The 25,282-nt window shown below is 42.4% G+C and overlaps 1 protein-coding gene across 1 annotated transcript in view; it reads left to right on the top strand.

Annotated features, from left to right (window-relative positions):
• Positions 1-25,282, top strand: part of si:dkey-233k19.3 (dynein axonemal heavy chain 11) — a 171,278-nt gene that overhangs the window by 93,975 nt on the left and 52,021 nt on the right. Inside the window, exons 52-65 of the mRNA XM_060920812.1 lie at positions 4,370-4,532; positions 5,253-5,376; positions 10,528-10,670; positions 10,771-10,932; positions 12,033-12,266; positions 16,118-16,264; positions 16,358-16,471; positions 16,692-16,835; positions 19,582-19,764; positions 22,179-22,280; positions 22,457-22,591; positions 23,920-24,093; positions 24,288-24,523; positions 24,676-24,798. Coding sequence (XP_060776795.1) covers positions 4,370-4,532; positions 5,253-5,376; positions 10,528-10,670; positions 10,771-10,932; positions 12,033-12,266; positions 16,118-16,264; positions 16,358-16,471; positions 16,692-16,835; positions 19,582-19,764; positions 22,179-22,280; positions 22,457-22,591; positions 23,920-24,093; positions 24,288-24,523; positions 24,676-24,798 — 2,184 coding nt within the window. The remainder of the gene's footprint in view (positions 1-4,369; positions 4,533-5,252; positions 5,377-10,527; positions 10,671-10,770; positions 10,933-12,032; positions 12,267-16,117; positions 16,265-16,357; positions 16,472-16,691; positions 16,836-19,581; positions 19,765-22,178; positions 22,281-22,456; positions 22,592-23,919; positions 24,094-24,287; positions 24,524-24,675; positions 24,799-25,282) is intronic.

The following is a 25,282-nucleotide window of genomic DNA, read 5'->3' as shown; positions in this document are numbered from 1 at the left end:
TGTTGAACGCTTTCTTCCACTCGTCGCCTTCTCTTACTCGCACCAGATGGTAAGCGTTCCGGAGATCTAGCTTGGTGAACACTGTGGCCCCTTGCAGCAGTTTAAAGGCGGAGGAGAGTAGTGGCAGAGGGTAGCGGTTCTTAACCGTAATGTCGTTCAAGCCCCGGTAATCTATGCATGGGCGAAGAGAACCATCCTTCTTTCCCACGAAGAAAAAGCCAGCTCCGGCAGGAGAGGACGATGGACGGATTAGGCCAGCGGCCAGAGAGTCGTTTATGTAGTCCTCCATGGCCTTTCTTTCCGGGGCTGACAGGGAGTAGAGACGGACCTTAGGGGGTGCGGTGCCTGGCAGGAGGTAAATGGTGCAGTCGTATGGTCGGTGTGGGGGCAATGACGTGGCCTTGGACTTGTTGAACACCTCTCTCAGGTGGTGATAGCAGACAGGAACCTTGGATATGTTGGGGGTGGAGCTGGTGGTCTCCTGGTTGGCTGGCAGGACGGCTCCCTTCAAGCAGGTCTGATGGCAGCCCCTTCCCCACTCTCGTATGGTGCCAGTCTCCCAGTCAAGTTGAGGGTTGTGTAGACGGAGCCACGGGTACCCTAGGATGAGTGGTTGGCCGGGTGAGTGTAGGAGGTGGAACTGGATGGACGCCTGGTGGTTTCCTGACAGCAACATGGTCATGGGGGTTGTGATGTGTGTAACTGTGCCGAGACGATGTCCACCCAGCGCTCGTACAGGAACGGGTGGAGTGAGATGGTGGCGACCCACACCCAGCTGCCATGCGAACTCTGTATCCATGATGTTGGCTTCGGCTCCAGAGTCCACCAGGGCGGTCAGGGCACAAGTGGTGTCGGGAAGCTGAAGGCGGAGCTGAAGCAGGGGTTTACGGATGGAGGTCAGGTGGCACTGTTGTTCCTCGGGGGAGAGGGAGGCACAGTCGATCTCCATGGGCTCAGACTGATTATGTCGGCTTTGGGGCGTGACAGGCGGGAACTGGGCAGCGGAAGACTCCCCCCGAGTGTGGGTGGCAGGTTGACTAGGATGCCCCTTCTCTCGTCTACGGATCTGGATATGATGATCAATGCGCACGGCAAGGGCAATGGCCTCATCGAGTGTCGGGGGTTGCTCATGGGAAACGAGCTCATCCTTGACGTAGTCCGCCAAACTGTGGAGGAAGGCGTCCACTAGCGCCGCCATGTTCCACGAACTGTGCCTTGCCAGGGTATGAAAGTCGATGGAGTAGTCCGCCACCATCTGGTTGCCCTGACGGATACTCATCAGTGCTCGTGACGCCTCTGTTTTTGACAAGCCCAGGTCGAACACCTTTAACATCTCCTCGGTGAAGGCACAGGCCGGGGTCTGCCGGTCGAATTCTGCTGTCCCCCACAGCCGAGCCCGGCCGGTCAGGTGAGTGATGACGTACCCCACCTTGGCTCCCTCTGTCGAGAAGGTCCTGGGCTGCAGAGAGAACTGGATACGGCAACTGGTCAGGAATGGCCGGACCTGGTTTGGGTCACCATTGAAACATTCCAGATTACCGATCTTCGGTTCCGGGTCACCGGGGGCCAGAGCAGGAGGAACATGAGCGGATGGAGTGGTGAGGTTGGTGAGTACTTGCAGGACCTGGGTTAGCTGCTGCTGCTGTTGAAACAGTTGTTGCTGCTGGTTGAACTGCTGTTGTTGTTGGTGGTCAAGCTGGAGCAGAGATGCAATGTCGCCGGACATCCGGTTTATGTCTCCCTCTGTACGTTCCAGTCGCTGCAGGGCAGTCATTTCAGGCTCAATCACCATGCTGATCAGGGAGGGCGCTGGGTCCATGATGGTCAGATCGTTCTGTCAGGATTAACAGACGAGGACCCAAGAGCGCAAGTTAAATGTTGAGTTTTATTGATAGCAGGGGAAAGGGAGTTGGGAGGATGTGCGAAGTTCAGTGGCCGGAGGACTGAGAGACAGGGATGGCTGGTGGGAGCATGGTGGTGATGTCTGCAGTCTCCCATCCAAGTACTAACCAGGCTCAACCCTACTTAACTTCTGAGATCAGACAGGATCAGGCATAGTCAGAGTAGCGTGGCAGTAAGCTGACATCACTTGGGTTTCAAGCAGTCTCCCAGCAAGCAGTCCCTCAGCAGACAGACAGGACAGCACAACAGGCAGGAGTAGGGAACAGGCTTGAACATAGAGTCACAGATCAGGTAGCAAGATTAGGGACAGAAATGCAGGGTTAGGTTACCAGGACTGAAGAGTTGACGGAGTCGATGCCTTGAAGACGATCTGACACTGAAGCTTGGGAGGACTGCAGATTAAATACCCACAGAGGAGGAGCAGGTGATAGGCAACAGCCAATGACAGCTACTGAAAGTTAATAAGAGGAGGAGTATGCAGGCGTGGCAGGTAATACTGAGTGGAGAGGAGTGGAAATGTTACCTGAAGAGAGGAAACCACAGGTAGGACCATGACAGTAATTGATGCAGTATGTGGTTTGGCATTGTCATGTTGGAAAATGCAGGGTCTTCCCTGAAAGAGACGTCGTCTGGATGGGAGCATATGTTGCTCTAGAACCTGGATATGCCTTTCAGCATTGATGGTGTCTTTCCAAATGTGTAAGCTGCTCATGCCACACGCACTAATGCAACCCCATACCATCAGAGATGCAGGTTTCTGAACTGAGCGCTGATAACAACTTGGGTCGTCCTTCTCCTCTTTAGTCCGAATGACACGGCGTCCCTGATTTCCATAAAGAACTTCAAATTTTGATTCGTCTGACCACAGAACAGTTTTCCACTTTGCCACAGTCCATTTTAAATGAGCCTTGGCCCAGAGAAGACGTCTGCGCTTCTGGATCATGTTTAGATACGGCTTCTTCTTTGAACTATAGAGTTTTAGCTGGCAACGGCGGATGGCACGGTGAATTGTGTTCACAGATAATGTTCTCTGGAAATATTCCTGAGCCCATTTTGTGATTTCCAATACAGAAGCATGCTTGTATGTGATGCAGTGCTGTCTAAGGGCCTGAAGATCATGAGCACCCAGTATGGTTTTCTAGCCTTGACCCTTACGCACAGAGATTCTTCCAGATTCTCTGAATCTTTTGATGATATTATGCACTGTAGATGATGATGTGTTCAAACTCTTTGCAATTTTACACTGTCGAACTCTGTTCTGATATTGCTCCACTATTTGTTGGCGCAGAATTAGGGGAATTGGTGATCCTCTTCCCATCTTTACTTCTGAGAGCCGCTGCCACTCCAAGATGCTCTTTTTATACCCAGTCATGTTAATGACCTATTGCCAATTGACCTAATGAGTTGCAATTTGGTCCTCCAGCTGTTCCTTTTTTGTACCTTTAACTTTTCCAGCCTCTTATTGCCCCTGTCCCAACTTTTTTGAGATGTGTTGCTGTCATGAAATTTCAAATGAGCCAATATTTGGCATGAAATTTCAAAATGTCTCACTTTCAACATTTGATATGTTGTCTGTGTTCTATTGTGAATACAATATCAGTTTTTGAGATTTGTAAATTATTGCATTCCATTTTTATTTACAATTTGTACTTTGTCCCAACTTTTTTGGAATCAGGGTTGTATTTCTGTGCCAAAAGTTCCAGTCCATGAAAAGTTTCACACAATTTCTGTCTAAGTATACTGTATGTACATCATAAATCAGAATACTTATGCCATATACTCTACATAATTAAAATAGTTCAATTCTAGAACAGTTAAGTACATGTCATACAAAGTGAGGCTTTAACACTATCCATCCATCCATTATCTTTAGCCGCTTATCCTGTACAGGGTTGCAGGCAAGCTGGAGCCTATCCCAGCTGACTATGGGCAAGAGGTAGGGTACACCTTGGACAAGTCACCAGGTCATCGCAGGGCTAACACATAGACACAAACAACCATTCGCACTCACATTCACACCTACTGTCAATTTAGAGCCACCAATTAGAACCTGCATGTCTTTGGACTGTGGGGGAAACCAGAGCACCTGGAGGAAACCCACACAGACAGCATGCAAACTCCACACAGAAAGGCCCTCATCGGCCACTGGGCTCAAACCCAGGCCCTTCTTGCTGTGAGGCAATAGAGCTAACCACTACACCACTGTGCCACCCACTTTAACGCTATTATTTTACTATTTTAGCATTTACATAGTGTTAATTAAAAGTGTAGCTACTATTATACCAAATCCTATTATACGATAGTCAAGTTTATTCTGCTCAACTAGAGTAGTTGCAGAAAAGTAGAAATTAATCAAGGAAATTAGGTTATATATATTTGTCAATAAAAAAAAAATCATCCTGTGTTGTGTTGATATTCCATTTGTCCTCAATTGCTGAGGTTGCTGCTTTGTGGTTAAACCATTCAGCTGTCGGATCAGCCGAATCCTGGTGTGTCAGCGTGGCCATGCTTTGCTAGTGGGCGTGGGTGGCAGTGGCAAGCAGAGCCTGACTCGTCTGGCTGCCTACTTCTCCGATATGAACACCTTTCAGCCTGTCCTGCACAAGGGGTACAGCATCCAAGACCTGAAGGTAGCCACCTCAACAGTTTTCCTTGTACCTTCTAACCACAAGAAGCCTAAATGTGAAGTGTTCCTACTTATTGTATCCAGTATCTTGTAACTACAGAATATCTGAACTAGAAAGTGAAAGTACATTAAAAGTTTATCAGATATGTTGAGAAGAAACCAAATCAATGCTGCAATAATATTACGCTCTGGTTGTACTAGCAGAGATGACAGTGCTCATCAGTTTGAGGATAAATTTAAAATGGCAGTGCATCATTAACAGAGATCATGTTTTCTTTTAGACAACATTTCCCCGAATCAATATCCACTCCTGCTCTGTGCATACCATTGATCTCATTTAGTCCTGCCTGTACTCGACAACGAAGGGCTGTCAGATACTATTAAAGAGTCTGGGCAAATATTTCAATGCCCTATTGATGAGGCTGCTGCTATCGTTTAATTCATCATGTTGTGTGAATCTCGGGCCATTTGAACCTGCTCCATTGATCAACACACAACACTCTGGAGACAGCATAGGCAATGCTCTGGATGCATCATCCCAAAAGACCCTTTATTCTCTGATGCATTTTCAGATGTTTTTATTCTCCTTTAGAACAATAGAGAACAGAAAGAGGGAGGTGACTGCATGTAAACAGTTTAGTTTGTTCTAGAAAACATATTTTAATGACACTAGTACAGATTTGTCTCATTTGTAATCCTGTATAATCTTGTTGTGCTCACTCAGGTGGATCTAGCAGGTCTCTGTGTAAACACTGGGGCAAAAAACCTTCCTACAGTGCTCCTGCTTACAGATGCTCAGATCCCTGATGAGCGCTTCCTTATCATCATCAGTACCCTGCTTTCCTCAGGTCAGACTTGTTTGGTCTTTCTCACACACATAAACACACATTGCAATGCATGCTTAGCTCCTAAAATTGAAGCTTGTCTTCTCACTGCTCCCTGGGACATTCATTCCTCACACAGTAATACACACTCTCATGCCACAGGGGGCCTCATTGTGTGCTTGTCTGATGAATGGGAAACACATGTAAATGTGGCGGTGGAAGTGAAGTAGATTAACGGTGACTGGGACAGGCTGCTATGGCATTGGATCAAGCCTTCCAACACACAGATGGTGCTAGTCATCTGTCACTGATGTCAGACCCAGGGGTCAAAGACCTGCTCTCAGTGTGTGAATTAGAATAAAGCAGCTGATTATTTAAGGTTTTAAATTCAAAAAGCATTTGTAGACCTACAGTGAAAAGATAACAAATGCTTATGTTTGCCTCGTGTTAAAACGATGCTTTAAAAACTTAGATTTAGTGAAAATGTTTAAAGTGGATGAATTTATTATGCTTTAGTACATTTTAAAATGTACTGTAAGAATATTAAAGGAGGTACGCAGAACCTTTATTTTTAAATACATTCCTGAGTGGATAGTATCTCCATCCTTGACCCTTGTATGCTGCATAAACGGGAATAAAAAATATATATATTTTTGGGAGTTAAAATCGACCGCAAAGTTGGCATTCGAGCTGCTCCGCTGAGCCAGCCAGCCCTGAGTGCGTGACGTCACTGTGGTAGCCGGTTTTAAGGCTGAGGCCTTTGTCAGCTATAGACCAAAGCCAGACTCAGCAGGCGAGAGTGGTTGCAGTGGCCTCTTTGTTTGGATTTATTGGCGATTCTTCATATTCCTCAGATAGTAATACATCTGACTGTGATAGTCCTGAAATTGGAGCGTGTGTACATGTTACTACTATGCACGTAGAACCGTATCAGTTCGAACCATCAGAAAGTGAATCCGATAGTAACATGGAGGCCCCCACCTTACGAAATAAAAGCCAGAGAACAAAGCCATCTAGAGAATTAGATGGAATTGAATTGACAGTCTCATGTGACTCTCATTAAAACAGGATAGGTGTTATAACTTATGCAACATACATGTACATGCATGCATTTTCACTGATAAAACGTAAAAGGCTAATTAAATAATCAGATGAACTGAGACAATCACATTCTGAAGCAAATTAAATAATCTTATACTGGCAACTTAAACATACAATACACGCAAGTATTAATCTAAATGCAGGTAAACAAATGAGAGTCGGAGCTTACCCGTCTGTGTTCTCACTTCTTGAAGGCCAATCTTGTGGCCGATTGTTTTGAAACAATCTGACTTTCAGTTCTTCGTTCATTCGCTTCTTCCATTTAAAGGCGAGATATTGCTGTTGAGGCAAGCATATCCAGCGGAAAAAAACATATCCAGTGGAGAAATCTGATGACTGGACCACTCATTCTTCATTTTCTCCATACTGAGTACTCCGCCATTACTGCTCAGCTCACACTCCGGGAGAACTGGTGCAACTGAACTTACTTTCCTTTTCTTGTAGTTTTCTTTTCTTTTAATTGTTGGGACTGCACCCTCTTTCAATACGGGCTTATAGCCAACACTCCTCAACAGATCAGAGGTCTCATACGAGTCTTCAGTAAAATGTGCAGAGGAGAGACCACTTCATAGGTGCCCAATGTGCCCGTGAACTTCTTGCAAAACACGTCCAAATCTTTGCAGTTTGAACATTCTTGGGCCATGAATGCAACGCAAATCCACCTTCTGTTGTGTTGCTGCACTGGCCAGCAACACATTTACGTGGCATGGCGATAAATTAGGTCAAAATGGAGGATCGGACTTGCAGTCAGCTCTGTGTTTTAGTATAGCGGAAATGGCGATGAGACCTCCTGCGGTGACGTCACAGATGTCAAGGTCATTCACTCAGACCGCTACCTATATGAATCACTTTAATTGTAAAAATTACTAGATTAGATTTATTGTTAACGCTTAACTATTTCTGTGCCATTCTTGAGGTCTCAAGGCATTTATAAACAAAAAGTGAGGCCATGGTTCTGCGTATCTCCTTTAAAGGAACAGTCCACCATACTTCCATAATGAAATATGCTCTTATCTGAATTGAGACGAGCTGCTCCGTACCTATCCGAGCTTTGCGTGACCTCCCAGTCAGTCAGATGCGCTGTCACTCCTGTTAGCAATGTAGCTAGGCTCAGTATGGCCAATGGTATTTTTTGGGGCTGTAGTTAGATGCGACCAAACTCTTCCGCGTTTTTCCTGTTTACATAGGTTTATATGACCAGTGATATGAAACAAGTTCAGTTACACAAATTGAAACGTGGCGATTTTCTATGCTATGGAAAGTCCGCACTATAATGACAGGCGTACTAACACCTTCTGCGCGCTTCGGCAGCGCATTGATATCTGAGCTCCATATCAATGCGCTGCCGAAGCGCGCAGAAGGTGTTAGTACGCCTGTCATTATAGTGTGGACTTTCCATAGCATAGAAAATCGCCACGTTTCAATTTGTGTAACTGAACTTGTTTCATATCACTGGTCATATAAACCTATGTAAACAGGAAAAATGTGGAAGAGTTTGGTCGCATCTAACTACAGCCCCAAAAAATACCATTGGCCATACTGAGCCTAGCTACATTGCTAACAGGAGTGACAGCGCGTCTGACTGCGTCTGACTGACTGGGAGGTCGCGCAAAGCTCGGACAGGTACGGAGCAGCTCGTCTCAATTCAGATAAGAGCATATTTCATTATGGAAGTACGGTGGACTGTTCCTTTAAGTACATATATCATATTATATTGAAGTATACCTTACGATTACTATTTTATATACTAAAGATTAAAAATGGTGGCAGATGGAAATGCAGCAGCTTTCCACTCATTGACAATAAATGACCAAAAAAAATGTATTTTTATCAACATTTATCAGCCACTTTATTAGGTACACCTTGCTAATATTGGGTAGGACCCCCTTTGTTCTCAGAATAACCTCAAGTCTTTGTGGCCTTGATTCCACAAGGTGTAATCGTTGAGATTCTGATCCATGTTGACATGATTGCATCACAGGATTGCTGCATATTTGTCAGCTGCACATCTCCCATTCTAACACATCCAAAAAGGGGCTCTTTTGGGTTCAGATCTGGTGACAGGGGGGCCACAAAGTACACAAAACTCATTGCCATGTTCACAGACCCAGTTTGAAATGACGTGTGCTTTCTGACATGGCACGTTATTATGCTGGACAAAGACATTGTCTTCTTTCAGCTGCTCCTGTTTGGGGTCACCACAGCAGATCTGTTCCACATATTTTGTTTGTTTGTTTGTTTGCATGTCTGCCTGTTAACAATCTAGTGTCTAGACGGTTGCACCTATTGACTTCAAATTTTCAGGGTAGGCAGGCAATGGTCCGTAGATTACCAGATTAAATTTTGGGGGTAATTGGGTCAAGGAGAAGGTCAAGGTCATTGGAAAGGTCAACCTTTCGATCAAAATAAATAACATATTTTCCATTATAACTCAAAAACGGTTGCCGATAGACAAATGTTTACTATTATGAACATATAGGAAGGCATTCATTGGCACCATGATCTTTGACCTTGAGTGACCCTAAAAGGTCAAACTCAAGGCCATGGATTTTCAAAGGGCTATAACTTGAAAACGGTTGATGGTAGACAGATATTTACCATTATCAACTTATAGGAAGTGCCATATGGGCTTTCATTTGGCATCATGATCTTTGACCTTGAATGACTCTGAAATGTCAAACTCAAGGTCATGGATAGGACTATAACCTGACAGCTGATGATTGAGAAATATTACCATTATCAACATGTAGGTATAAAATAAGTGCTGCCAGGCGAGGTTTATTTTGCCTGGTAACACTTGTTTGATTTGGCATAGGTTTTACACCGGATGTCCTTCCTGACGCAACCCTCCCTAATCTAACCAGGCTTGGGACTGCCACTAAGTATACACTGGCTTGTACAACCCCAGTGGCTGGGTATTTTACCTAATCTACATGTCTTTGAACTGTGGGGGAAACCAGAACACCTGGAGGAAACCCACAGGGAAAACATGCAAATTCCATACAGAAAGGCTACCACTGGTCATGAGATTCAAACCCAGAACCTTCTTGCTGTGAGGCAACAGTGCTAACCACTGCACCATTGTGCTAGCCCTGGACAAAGACATTATAAAACGGGTAAATCGTGGTCATAAAGGGATACACATGATCAACAGCAATACATAAATCAGATAAAGACACTAAAAGGATATCAAAGGAGGCTCGATTGGTGTTAAGGTGCCCAGTGTGTATCAAGAAAACATTCCACACACCATTACAGCACCACCACCAGCTTGAACTGTTGACACAAGGTAGGTTGGTTCCACAAATTCATGCTGTTGATGCAAATCTTACCAAACCATCTGTTTGTTACAGCAGAAATGGAGATTCCTCAGACCAAGCAATGTTTTTTCAGTTTTTGAGTATCCAGTTTCCACCTCAAGGTTCAGCGTGTTGTGCCTTCTGAGATGCTTTTCTGCTCTCTTTAGTTGTAAAGTTGTTATTTGAGTTACTGTAGGCTTCTTGTCAGCTCGAACCAGTCTTGCCTTTGACCTCTCTCATCAGCAAGTCATTTCCACCTGCAGAATGGCTGCTTGCTCAATGTTTTTATCATTATTATTTTTTTAAATACCATTCTGTCTAAATTGTTTGTTGTGCATGAAAATCCAAGAAGATCAGCAGTTTCTGAAATACTCAAACCAGCCTGTCTGATCCCAACAACCATATCACAATCACAGAGAGTCACTGAGGTCACGTTTATTATGATAAGATTTGGCTATCAGACAATGTCTGAATGTGGGTAATAGCTTAACCTTTCATTTAAAGTTTGTTGATTTAGACTGATCATACTTGCTGTGAAAAGAGTAAGAAAAATGAAGGAGGATGATTTATGTTTGTGCATGGCTACAGTGCAATTCCTCATACTTTTCAATAGCTATATAAAAGTGATTTGTAGTCTGGACATTTCGATAGAATTGACCGTGTTTACTTGTTATATTCCAGAAAGAAAAAAAAATGATGGAATCTCTCTTCAGTTAAAGCGGAGTATAAAGTAACATAGTGGAAAATAGTTTTTTGCTGCTGTGTGCTGTTGCAGGTGAGATCCGAGAGCTGTTGTCCGATGAGGAGGTGGACACTGTAGTGAAGGCAGTGAAGAGGGAAGTTCATGAATCAGGCTTGTTGGACAACACAGAGAATTGCTGGAGGTTCTTCACAGACCGTGTCCGTCAAAATCTCAAGGTCTTACAACTTGCTCCATGTTGTCTGAAAACATTCTACTGACCTTATCTGCTTTAAACCAAAGTGCTGATAGATTATATGTGTATTTATGTGTGTGTAGGTGGTGCTGTGCATGTCTCCTGTAGGTAATACCCTGCGTATTCGTGTGCGCCGTTTCCCAGCTCTCCTCAGCTGCACTGCAGTGGATTGGTTCCACGAATGGCCCCAGGAGGCACTGCAATCTGTCAGCCTACAGTTTATAAAGGAACTTCATGGCATTGATGTGAGCTATAGTCAAAACTTTCGAAAAATTCCATTGGTTATGTTGGGCAATTATAGAACAATTATTTGTTTTTTCCCTTATTACAACTAATTTTAGACCAGGCCATTGAGTTTGACTTGACACTTCAAGTTCGATTTCAGCTTCTTCAGTGTCCTCTATTCACACTATTTAGTTTGTACGAGGTCCCTCATCCTTAGTTTCACTCGAAAGTGAAGACAAATGGGTGATCACATGGACCATGAGCATTATGACAGACACAGTTTCTCTTTCATTCTCCCTCCCTTTCAGTCTCTCTGTCTGTAATGTTGTTTTCCCTGTTCCAGTGGAACAATCACTAAGCAGGATCATTTATGTTAATGAAGCAACAATGATTAATACACACAGACTGGCCCTCTAAGGAGCCACAGCTGTTTCAAGCATTGCCAGACTGTGTGTGTATATGTGTGTGTCTGTCAGATGATTCAAGACCAGCTGTTAGCATGCAAATTCCCACAATTATTGCTGGATGGATCCATGTAAATTTTACTGATGATTAAAACCAAGATTTTATTGTAAAAATACACTGCTGAAGTGCAAAAATTGTAATTTTACACCGTACCAGACAACCTCATAATATTTAGTGTATCAGCAAAAAGGTTGTGTAATTTATTAAAATTAATTAGATGAGGATATTTGTTGAATTAAAGGGACTTGAGTGTCATAATAATACTGTATTTTTCCCACTGTAATGATCCATCTAATAAATGTGAACAGATTTTATATCATACATTGATTAAAAACCACCCGCTCAATGAAGCCTACTCCAGCAGGGATATTTCAAGAAAGTTCAAGGCCATGAGATGCTAGCCACATTCAGCTTATTCCATATGCTATGTTTCACCAGCTATAAGCCATTATTTTCCCAGCCTAATCGCTCTCTCTCACTCACAGCACCTAAATTTCAAATTGAGTAAGTCCAGTATCTACAAACTTGGAGATGAATTCAGGATTTATGAAGATGATATTTCACGGCCCGTCACAGGCAAGGATGTTAAAGAGTGCTTAATCCAGCCAGCTCTCCCGCATGCGCACTCTCTCTCTCCTCTTCTCCTTCTTTACAGCCAGCCATTCAGGAACCCATCAGTCTTTTCATGGCCCATGCTCATACCAGTGTCAAGCAGGCGAATGAGTGCTATCGGCAGAAGGAGAGGAGGCACAACTACAGCACACCCAAGAGCTTCCTGGAACTGCTCAGGTTGTTTGGTGCGCTGTTGGAGAAGAGAGATCTGCAGCTGCAGCAGAGGCTTAGCAGACTGAACTCAGGCCTGCATAAACTGAAGACCACTGCCTCACAGGTAATCCTCCCTGAATGAGCCAAATACTGTAGGCCCCTCAAAGCTGGAGGTGTGGCTTCGCATGATTCTTTGAAATCTTTAGAATTCTATAGGATCTACATTTTATATACAATACTGATGAACTGTGCAGTTGTAAAGCTCTAAGGAGAATCACTTACCTCCTTTCCATGCTTTTTTTTTGAGATCCATCCTCTACAACAGACATGCAAATAAAGAAAGAAAGATGTTTTCATTATTTACATAAAAAGTACCAGCACCCCATTTTTCCTTATTCACATTCTTCTGGCTGCTCCCATTAGGGGTCACCACAGCAGATCTGTTCCACATATTTGATTTGGCATAGGTTTTACACCGGATGCCCTTCCTGACGCAACCTTCCTCAATCTATCCAGGCTTGGGACCGGGACTAAGTACGCACTGGCTTGTACAACCCCAGTGGCTGGGTATTTTACCTAATCTGCACGTCTTTGAACTGTCAGAGGAAGCCCACATAGACATGGGGAGAACATGCAAACTCCACACAGAAAGGCCTCCGGCAGTCGTGAGGTTTGAGCCCGAAACCTTTTTGCTGTGAGGTGACCGTGCTAACCAGTGCACCACTGTGCTGCCCTTCTTCCCTATTCACCTACCTTACTAAAAATCTGTGCTCTTAATTGAAGGCAGAATATAAAAGAAATTTAAATGCTCTGTCATGAGATTGCTAGAGTATCCATCTACAAGGCTCTTCAACATATTCCAGGAAGACGGTTAGTAATAGTTCTTTCTCTAGGAGAGGCTGTCTGTTCCTTGGTACTAATAATTATGCCCCCACTCCAAGGGGGGGGGGGGGGGGGGGGGGGGGGGGGTTATACTGGTTTACCTCTGTCCATCTGTCCGTCCATCCGTCCAAAACACCCTTTTTCTCAGCAACCACAAATCATAGCCACTTGGTACCAAACTTCAGCTTGGGGTTCTATATGGTGTATACCATTTTCAGGTCTGTCGCACATCAACTTCCTGTTTATCAACTGAATGTATTTACGAAACTTGTAGCATGGATTTACAAAATTTTCATCACACTTTTCTCAGCAACTACAAATCACAACTGCTTGATATTTGGTATCGAGCTTCAGCTTGGGGTTTTATACCGTGTATATGGTTTTCAGGTCTGTCGCACATCGACTTCCTGTTTACCGACTGAATGTATTTACGAAACATATAGGGTGGATTTTGACACTATTTCAAGAAGCAAAATGCTATTTCAAAATGGCAGTTTACCCGGATGCTTGTATTTGAAATCCCTTGGGAGAACACTGCTCTTTACTTACTTGTTTCAGGGTTAATTATTTGTTCAAGTCAACATTCATAATAAGCATCCTATTCCTTCGATTGCTTGCATTCTGATATAAGCAAGAGCGGGGGGAATACGTAAGTGAACAGTAGCTCACAGTTTATCTTGTTTTAAAACGAGTATTTTGAATAATTTAGGTACTGTATTTAGGCTATTTAGGAAAAAACAACAATAATGCTTTAAAATACAATATACAGTGTTATTATATGTTTAGCTCTATTAAAATTTCTTATAATTTTCTTTAAGGGGTTTTGTAAATGATCATAAGTTTCTATATTAAAAGTGGATTTAACAGATAGGTTTTGTAAAATTGGAAAATTGATTTGACAATGTACAACCCCGATTCCAAAAAAGTTGGGACAAAGTACAAATTGTAAATAAAAACGGAATGCAGTGATGTGGAAGTTTCAAAATTCCATATTTTATTCAGAATAGAACATAGATGACATATCAAATGTTTAAACTGAGAAAATGTATCATTTAAAGAGAAAAATTAGGTGATTTTAAATTTCATGACAACAACACATCTCAAAAAAGTTGGGACAAGGCCATGTTTACCACTGTGAGACATCTCCTTTTCTCTTTACAACAGTCTGTAAACGTCTGGGGACTGAGGAGACAAGTTGCTCAAGTTTAGGGATAGGAATGTTAACCCATTCTTGTCTAATGTAGGATTCTAGTTGCTCAACTGTCTTAGGTCTTTTTTGTCGTATCTTCCGTTTTATGATGTGCCAAATGTTTTCTATGGGTGAAAGATCTGGACTGCAGGCTGGCCAGTTCAGTACCCGGACCCTTCTTCTACGCAGCCATGATGCTGTAATTGATGCAGTATGTGGTTTGGCATTGTCATGTTGGAAAATGCAAGGTCTTCCCTGAAAGAGACGTCGTCTGGATGGGAGCATATGTTGCTCTAGAACCTGGATATACCTTTCAGCATTGATGGTGTCTTTCCAGATGTGTAAGCTGCCCATGCCATACACACTAATGCAACCCCATACCATCAGAGATGCAGGCTTCTGAACTGAGCGCTGATAACAACTTGGGTCGTCCTTCTCCTCTTTAGTCCGAATGACACGGCGTCCCTGATTTCCATAAAGAACTTCAAATTTTGATTCGTCTGACCACAGAACAGTTTTCCACTTTGCCACAGTCCATTTTAAATGAGCCTTGGCCCAGAGAAGACGTCTGCGCTTCTGGATCATGTTTAGATACGGCTTCTTCTTTGAACTATAGAGTTTTAGCTGGCAACGGCGGATGGCACGGTGAATTGTGTTCACAGATAATGTTCTCTGGAAATATTCCTGAGCCCATTTTGTGATTTCCAATACAGAAGTGTGCCTGTATGTGATGCAGTGCCGTCTAAGGGCCCGAAGATCACGGGCACCCAGTATGGTTTTCCGGCCTTGACCCTTACGCACAGAGATTCTTCCAGATTCTCTGAATCTTTTGATGATATTATGCACTGTAGATGATGATATGTTCAAACTCTTTGAAATTTTACACTGTCGAACTCCTTTCTGATATTGCTCCACTATTTGTCGGCGCAGAATTAGGGGGACTGGTGATCCTCTTCCCATCTTTACTTCTGAGAGCTGCTGCCACTCCAAGATGCTCTTTTTATACCCAGTCATGTTAATGACCTATTGCCAACTGACCTAATGAGTTGCAATTTGGTCCTCCAGCTGTTCCTTTTTTGTACCTTTAACTTTTCCATCCTCTTATTGCCCCTGTCCCAACTTTTTTGAGATGTGTTGCTGTCATGAAATTTCAAATGAGCCAATATTTGGCATGAAACTTCAAAATGTCTCACTTTCGACATCTGATATGTTGTCTATGTTCTATTGTGAATACAATATCAGTTTTTGAGATTTGTAAATTATTGTATTCCGTTTTTATTTACAATTTGTGCTTTGTCCCAACTTTTTTGGAATCGGGGTTGTATCTGCAATATTTGTTTTTGGGGTTTTTTTTGTTTTTGTTTTTTTAAACTAACTTTTCTCCTTCTAATTGCTATTAGCATACTGGATAATTATGTTTGCCACCATTTGTTTGTGCTCAGAGGTTCTGGAAATAATTCAGTTATCCTCATTGCATTATAAAAGCATTATTACAGTGTTGTGTCTTGACCTGCCCACATTTATTGCCCACATGAGGGTTACAGTTGATGAGGTATTGGATTTTGCAAGGTATTGGAACAATTGTGGGGCAGCATGGTGATGCAGAGTGTAATGTTGCACCCTTGTAGCTTCAGATTTCTGGGTTTGATGCTGAGATCTGCTTTCTGCCTATGTGGAGTTTCACATGTTCTCCTTGTGTCTGTGTGGGTTTCTTCTGGGTACTCCGTTTTCCACCCACTGTCCAAAAGCAGGTGGATTGGCAAGTCTAAATAGACCCTAGAGGTGTGTGTGTGTGTGTGTGTGTGTGTGTGTGTGTGTGTGTGTGTGTGTGTGTGTGTGTGTGTGTGTTTAGAATGTGCTTTCAAATGGTAACATTGTGGTAAATAAACGCATATGTGTACTAGGTGGGAGAGCTTATGGCTAAACTGAACTCTCAGGAAGTGGAGCTGAATATGAAGAACCAGGCAGCTGAGACTTTCATCGCCAAGATTGGACAACAGACAGAAAGAGTGAGCCAGAAAAGGAAGGATTCAGATCTAGAAGAGCAAAACGTAAGCATACCTCTTTGCTTACTGTGCCTGAATCCTGTTGCCAGTTTGTCTGGAGATGGAACCTATCCTATAGTTGTGGCTGTTTTTGTTCAGGTGGCAGCCATAAAGGCAGAAGTGACACAGAGACAGAAAGACTGTGAGGATGACCTGATTAAAGCTGAACCTGCTTTAGAGGCTGCCACGGCAGCTTTAGATACTCTTAACAAGGTGATTAATACCTGGGGGGGGGAGAAAAGAAAAACTAAGCACTAGTCGAGTATTGTGTCTCAGCATTGTAAACATTGTTCTGTAATGTTAAGTCACCTTTATTCTGCTCCCCCCCCCCCCCCCCCCCCCAAGAACATGCATGACAGCTGGCTAGGTTTTTGCCAGCAATGTTTGGATGAGCTACTATTTTCAGCTCTTTTTTTAATCTTTTGTTGTACAGGTGAACCTGACAGAGTTAAAGACGTTTCCCAATCCTCCAAAGGCCGTAACAAATGTGATGGCAGCAGTAATGGTCCTGTTGGCCCCCTGTGGACATGTTCCTAAAGATCGTAGCTGGAAGGCTGCCAGAGCTTTTATGGGCAAGGTGAACCTGTCACAGTAAATCCCCCCCACCTCAAAACCCCCAGCATACTATTCTGATTCATGTTATTCTAATCCACAGACAGGGCTTGAACTTGCAGACCTCGAAGATTATGAGCAGTGCTTTAAATATGCAACAATTTCCAGGCAGGGCCATGCTGAATTGGGTATTAGATACATGTTTGATGAAATATGAGTAGACTGCTTTGTCATTCTTGATGTGTTGATAGGGTTGAGATATTTAACAATTATTCCACGAAATCGAGTCGTACTTGAGCTGATAGCCGGCAAGGCGCGTAGCGCTGAGTCGGCTATAAACCATGTGCTACAAGATTGAGTGGAATAATTGTTTTATTATATCCATTCACTGGATTTTGAGAAACGGAGCTTTTTTTTTTTCAAATCTGATAAATAATTTTATACAAAACATCTGACAAAATCATTTACACTTCGGCGGACTTCTTAGAAACCTATCGATGGATTGACTTTAATGTTTTTTTGGGTTTTTTTTGTAGAAAGTGCCATTTTGCTGTCGTGCCAAGGTATAGAGGATATGCAGTCACATGACCCGCATGTGTGTACTCCGCCATATTGGACGGCATCAGGATTGTTTACCTTGCGCGAGCGTAATGGATCCAGGGAGTAATCCCCAAGAAAATTCGGAAAATACCCCATCTACATCGCGCGATTACTTGTCTAAGTTTGTTCAGCATCTTGAAGGTGACGTGAGGCAGTGTTACGTGGAAAAGTGTTCCAGGTTGGGGATTGCAGATCCGTACAACTTGCCACAATCCTTGTTCAGGGAAATTCGGAGCTGCGGTGCCGGCGATTTGCCCGATCTGGCCTACCACGACATTTACAATTTTCTTGTTAATCGTGAATCGTGTTACACTGGCAAAGCCCTCAAAGCTTACAAGAGCCTGGAAGCTTATAAATATTTTGTTGCGGGATGGGTATCCCAACTATACCTCTGGAAGGTTCCGAAGAAGAATGTCTACTTGATAACCTCACGGGTAAGTGGCATTAAGACGTTTATCATAAAGAGACTATGCAGGACGTTTTATCGTAAGAATGTTCGAAATCTAAACTCAGTTCCAGATAATGACAGGGTTGTAAATATGTATGTTTTTGTCTGAAAAACAGTAAATCAGAAAGCTGCGCACGTTTGCGTGGAAGCTGCGCAAATGTGTGCAGCTTTCTGATTTACTGTTTTCTTCTCATACTTATACTTCCTATGTTTCATGGACTGTAACTGCATTTGCTCATTTAGTAATTTTAATACAGAATTTACTTTGATGAAATTATTCAGACACTCCAACGCCCCCCCTAAAAAAAAAAATCGGATCTGCACGATTCAACCGTGAAAAAGGCGGCATCCGCCGTTTGCATCCCTGTTTAAACTCATAGGTTAACTGACTTTAACCGGCTAATGAGGCTCGGTGGTCGGTCAAGATTTTTTTTAGTTTTCGCCATCCCTACTATGGATTGGCCTTTCAAAGGCATATATGAGCCAAAAAGATAAAACATTGTCATAGACTAGGCCAGGGTAGTAGGGCTAGGCATAGCCATTTTAAACGTTAGAGACTGTCTAGTTTCTAAGTATGCAGTTATCATTCAATCCGAAAATCAACTTAACAGATGTACTAGGAGTATTGAATTAGAAGATTACACCTACCTGATATGAAGTCTAAGTTTGTATAACCATTCTCGAAAGATCTACTTCCACACACTTGATAATTAGAACGGGTTCGTCTAAGTTCTATGCGCGGCCTTGCCGTCCAAGATGACAGATAAACAAATACCACGTGACCTCGTGACGTCACGTGCACGCTCTCTATAGAATAGCTTTAGACGTTTATTTAATTCTTCCTTGGACATTTCAGTTATGTAATTTTCAAACTTCGTTGAGATTTTGAACCAGTCTAAAAAAAAAATTCAACAAATTTTAATGCTTAAAGATGAAGAATGTAAACAAACTGGCAAAATGACAGGAGCAATTTGTGAAAAATGCTATAATAATAATAATCTTTGAGAAATAAAAAATATGTTCTTACCGTCAAATACTTTCATTCCATATTTTGTTGCTTTTTTTTGTATTTTGGGGGGTTTTGTTTTCAAGCATTTTTATTTTGAGGAGTTTATATTTCGTCCTCGGTTGGTTCCGCAACACGCGCCACCATTTTGTTTTTCTCTACTCACGGTATATGAGCTGATATCCTAGTAGTAGAGTAGCCAATCAGAGCGCGCGATTGCTCATATCCAGTGAATGTGGATAGAATAAAATAGAATATATACTTCATGGTTATGAGGAAGAGTCACTGCTAAAATGGCTCCTCTGCAATATATCTACTTGTGCAATACTACCTGGGTAATACACTTATGTTAACTGTATATCTGCAAACCTGTTAATTTATGCAAAGTTGTTAATTTTTATCTTTAAATTTGTAGTTTATTTATTTTTAATATACCTTTTTTTGTATACGTAGTACTTTTTGCACTACTCCTTCACAGCCTTATCTTTTTTCTTTCCATATTTTGGTGCCTTTTTGCTGCTGTAACAATGTAAATTTCCCCTTGTGGGATAATAAAAAGCTATCTTATCTTAGTACAGTTAAACATAATTTTAACTGTATATATATTCTGAAATAATAAGAGATCTCCATTAGTCTATAGAAAAAATGAAATCCATTTTACATCTTTGGAGGAATTAATTATTGATTCTGCCAAGTGACCCAGACTTCTTCCTGCAGCTGGATGACTTCCTGCAGGCTTTGGTGTACTATGATAAGGAGAACATACCTGAGCAATGTCTTAGTACAGTCAAGCAGGAGTACCTCAGTAATCCAGAGTTCCACCCTGACCACGTTCGCACCAAGTCCTATGCTGCTGCTGGTCTCTGTGCCTGGACCATCAATATCGTGCGTTACTATGAGGTGAGAAAGGAAAAACAGTCTCATCTCATCTCATTATCTCTAGCCGCTTTATCCTGTTCTACAAGGTCGCAGGCAAGCTGGAGCCTATCCCAGCTGACTACGGGCGAAAGGCGGGGTACACCCTGGACAAGTCGCCAGGTCATCACAGGGCTGACACATAGACACAGACAACCATTCACACTCACATTCACACCTACGGTCAATTTAGAGTCACCAGTTAACCTAACCTGCATGTCTTTGGACTGTGGGGGAAACCGGAGCACCCGGAGGAAACCCACGCGGACAACATGCAAACTCCGCACAGAAAGGCCCCCGCCGGCCACGGGGCTCGAACCCAGACGTTCTTGCTGTGAGGTGACAGCGCTAACCACTACACCACCGTGCCACCCTAGGAAAAAGTGTTTGTGAAAATAGTGATATGTGCGTGTATATCACTTTTGGCTTTATTGATCAAACAGTAAATTATGGCTGATCGGTTCATGTACATTTGGTTTTTGGTTTGAAAATTATATATAACATTTTATTTTACATGATCTGACCTCTGGTTAAGATGTGTACTTTGTTGTCAAAATATATGATAAAATGATATAAAAACACCTTTTTTCCTCCTTTATCATCACCGTGTTACATAATGAAACATATTTGCAGTACATTAGATACTAATCTCCTGCGACCCTGACAGATAAACAAGATAGATAATGGATGGATGGATGGATGGATGGATATACACTAATCTTTAATTTACCCTCCATGCCTAGCCTTCCAGTACTTGCTGATACACATCCAGGTCATTCATTAATTTTATTAAATCAAAAGAGAAACATGAGAGCTTTTTTGTAACATGTACTGTTTTAAAGCCAAAGACTGTTTTGAGCAGCTCTTTTGTGTAGAAGATTTTTCATTATGAAATGAAAGAATGAATGTAACACACCCTTACTGTGCACTTTATTAGGAACACCTGTACACTTACTCATTCATGCAATTATCTAATCAGCCAATCATGTGGCAGCTGTGTAATGCATAGAATCATGCAGATACATGTGAGATAGCGTGTCAGAATGTACAACACGTCAAACCTTAAGGTGGATGGGCTACAACAGCAGAAGACCATGTCAGGTTCCTCTTCTGTCAGCCAAGAACAGAAAGCTGAGGCTGCAGTGAGCACAGGCTCACCAGAACTGGAGAGTTGAAGACTGGAAAAATGTAGCCTGGTCTGATGAATCTTGATTTCTGCTGAGACACGCAGATAGTAGGGTCAGAATTTGGTACCAACAGCATGAATCCATGAACCCAACCTGCCTCGTGTCAACAGTCAAGCCTGGTGGAGGTGGGGTAATGTTGTGGGGAATGTTTTCTTGGCACACTTTGGGTCTGTTAATACTAATCAATCATCACTTGAATGCCACAGATTATTTGAGTACTGTTTCTGACCATGTCTATCCCTTCATGCCCACAATTTACCATCTTCTAATGGCTACTGACAACATGATAATGCACCATGTCATAAAGCAAAAGTGGTTTCATGAACATCACAACGAGCTCAGTAGCCTTCCTCAGTAGCCTTCCCAGTCACCGGATCTGAATCTGATCAAACACCTTTGGGATGTGGGAGAATGGGAGGTTCGCGACATGAGCATATTCCTGAAAAAATCTGCAGGAATTGTGTGATGCGGTCATCTCAGCCTCGACCAGAATCTCAAAGGAATGTTTCTCACATCTTGTGGAATCCATACCACAATGAATTGAGGCCGTATTGAGACCAAAGAGAAGCCCTATCCAGTATTACATGTCAATCCTGAGACTGAGATACTGACCTTTTCTGCTCCTCGGACCTGCCTGATCCATCCTGATGCCCAACGTCTGGCTTGAGTCTCATCACATCGCTCCTGTGGACGATGGCCCCATATGCACAGTTGAAAGTCACACTTGGAAGACGCTCTGGACACTTACAGTAATGCTTTTGTGGCTGAGGACTACAGTTAACTTGCTAACTTTAGGACTGCAGTTGTCATGAACAGTTTTGCACTCAAGTTTCCATCAATGAAGAGTTATAACATCAACGAAAACAGTTAAAAGTGTTAACGTTATAGTCATGTTGTCTGTTGTTGCCCAAATGAGGATGGGTTCCCTTTTGAGTTTGATTCCTCTCAAGGTTTCTTCATGTCGTCTGAGGGAGTTTTTCCTTGCCACCATCACCACAGGCTTGCTCATTGGGGATATATTAGGGATAAAGTGAGCTCATTAAAATTCTGTAAAGCTGCTTTGTGACACTGTCTATTGTTAAAAGCGCTATGAAAATAAACTTGACTTGACTGTTAGTATAGTGTTCCTGATAAAGTGCTCAGTGAGTGCATATGGACCCTGATATGATGTGAATTAATTAAAAAGAAAATCCGTAATAACTTGTCTTTTAGGTGTACTGTCAGGTGGTGCCAAAGCGTCAGGCTCTTTCTCAGGCCAACATTGAGCTGGACAATGCTACAGCTAAACTGCTCACCGTGAGAAATAAATTGGATGTAAGTGAAGTATTGTGCTCTATTCATGTTTAACATTAATTTGAAGCTACAGTTTAAATTTGTTGAAGGGTAAAGAAGATTTTACCAGAAGAATTTACCAAGCATGCTTAAAATTGTAATGTCTATGCTGTTTATTGAGACATGTCCCTTTTTTTGTTTGTGTGTTTTATATTCAGGACCTAGACAAGCACTTGCAAAGCCTTACAGCCCAGTTTGAGAGAGCAGCAGCTGAGAAACTGCACTGCCAGGAGGAAGTGACCCATACCAGACAGACCATCGAGCTGGCCAGTCGGCTGGTGGGAGGCTTGCAGGTACGACATGAACAAGTAGGCCTAGGGCTATCATCTGGCTACACGGCATGCTTTTGGTGTACTGATACGGATTGTAGTTTTGGCTAGAAACCGAGATGCTGAGTTAGGAAGGAAGGGATGCACCATGTCAAAACTAGCCAAGAGGTCAGTGGACACTGGCCAAATGGAGGTGAGGGAAGAGGGAGACCAAAAGCCTACTGGCCTTTAATCTTTACTGTGCCAAAATAGTAAATGATGTATATGGTTCGGTTTGTATATAATACAACCAGAATATTACACGGTGATTCGAGAGCATGCTCAATTGACTATACTAATAATTTAAAGTGTATAGAAAATACAAATGTACAAATATGCAACTAATATACTTGAATTCAAATTAAATGTTATTACAAGTCAGTTTCGACCAGTTAATCTATTTGAATTTTTTTTTTTATTCCATGTCAAAAAGTATTATACATACGGTATATACTTATATATTTTCCTACAGAATACTGAGACATTTATCACCCGGATTATCCAAAATCTTTACCGCTGTTAATGTGAAATAAAATGAATGTAATATTTCTTTTTGTGTGTGTGTGTGTGTGTTTTTAAGGAACATTCTACTTCCTTATTCAGAGAAATGAATAGGGTTAGAATGGGACAGCTTGGCCTTTATGCATATCAAGACAGATGATTTGTCTTTATGCCATTGACCTGGAAGCAATAGTGTTTAGACTAATAAATCAGCCCATCTATATTTAATCATTAACTCACCGCAAAGCCTCAACAGCTGTTGGAAATTAAAAACACTTCAGCCAGGACTGAGTGATATTCCAAGCAATCCATAATACATTAGGCAAAAAATTATAGTGATTTTTAACTGTCTGACAATTTATTATGTGACATGTTCTGCATGCTCGACCCTGCATAGCCGATATTAGGCAAGATTTATCGCTGCGGTAGCATCTCAGCCATATTATTGAAGTTCTAAATGAGGGCTAAATTGATGCGGAGTGAAAACGTAACTACACTTTCAAAGCCAGTTTAGGTGAATTGCAACTGTATACTTTATTGCTTATGTTCTTTTAGTGTGTATGATCAATGGGGAGGAAACATAATCAACATATGGGCTATATGTTCATCTTCCTCCACCCCTGACAATTGATCCTGTAAAGTTGTCTGCATAGATTTAACCATTTACGGTTCAGGTGAATTAAAAAAATGACACTTGTGTGTTGGGGGAAAACATTTTTTTCCTTGAACTTTAGTCACAAAGTAGCATTTCATTTCTGCTGAGGTTTGAGAAAGCTGAATTTTTTTTTTGTGCCCCATCTTCCTGTGCGCAGTCTGAGAATGTGCGGTGGTCAGAATCTGCGCTAGAGCTGGAGGCTCAGCAGAAGACACTGTGTGGGGATGTGTTACTGGCTGCAGCCTTTGTCTCTTATGCTGGATATTTTACTCAGCCTTACAGGCAGCAGCTTGTAGCGTGCACATGGAAGCCTTTCCTCAAAGAACTAAAAGTATGTATTTGGATTATTCTAACTGGTTGATTTGTTCCTCAGGTCCCACTAATTTCAGGGATTTTCCACCTTGTGTAAAATTTATTTGAGGTCGTTTAACAGATACTTCTGTATCTGTGCATATCAAAATCAGTGAAGCATTGATCTGAATAGCATCACTGTGTGTTTTCCTCTCCTCACACCTCATGTTCCAGCCCCTCATCCCGCTGACAGAAGGCCTGGATCCTATCCTGCTGCTTGCTGAGCAAGCCAGCATTGCTGCCTGGCACAACCAGGGCCTGCCGCCTGATAGGCTGTCTGTGGAGAACGCTGTGATCCTGACTTGCAGCCAATGCTGGCCGCTCCTTGTAGACCCCCAGCAACAGGCTGGCAAGTGGCTCCGCAATCTCTACGGACCTGGACTCAGAGTGCTGCAACACGGAGAGAAAGGGTGAATCTTTCTATGAATGTCCTTCTGCATTACCTTCAGCTATGCTATTGATTTTTGTTGACTGCACAGTGATACATAAGTTCAAGACTGAGTGTAGTATCAAAATGCATAATTTTCTGTTTCCTTTTTTTAAACTTTATTTTACTATCTAGATATCTGGATGTGATTGAGCAGGCACTGGTCTGTGGTGAAGTTGTGTTGATTGAAAATGTTGACGGGAGACTGGATGCAATCCTGGAGCCTCTGTTGGCCAGGAACACTACCAACAAAGGAAGGCAAGAGATGCACTGATATTAAGATGCAGTGCCTTGCAAAAGTATTCATCCCCCTTGGTGTTTGTCCTGTTTTGTTGCATTACAAGCTGGAATTAAAATGGATTTTTGGAGGGTTAGCATCATTTGATGTACACAACATGCCTACAACTTTAAAGGTGCATATTGTTTTTTTTATTGTGACACAAACAATTATTAAGATGAAGAAACAGAAATCTGGAGTGTGCATAAGTATTCACCCCCTTTTGTATGAAACCCCTAAATAAGAGCTGGTCCAACCAATTCACTTCATAATTCATACACTTAGTTGATTAAGATCCACCTGTGTGCAATCAAAGTGTCACAAGATCTGTCACATGATGTCTGTATAAATCAGCCTGTTCTGGAAGGACCCTGACTCTGCAACACTACTAAGCAAGCAACATGAAAACTAAGGAGCACTCCAAACAGGTCAGAGACAAAGTTGTGGAGAAGTATAGATCAGGGT

Source organism: Neoarius graeffei, chromosome 5 (genome assembly GCF_027579695.1).
Source record: "Neoarius graeffei isolate fNeoGra1 chromosome 5, fNeoGra1.pri, whole genome shotgun sequence".
NCBI classification, from domain to species: domain Eukaryota; kingdom Metazoa; phylum Chordata; class Actinopteri; order Siluriformes; family Ariidae; genus Neoarius; species Neoarius graeffei.
Note: the sequence above shows the minus strand (reverse complement) of the source record. Positions and strands in the feature narration are given on the sequence as shown.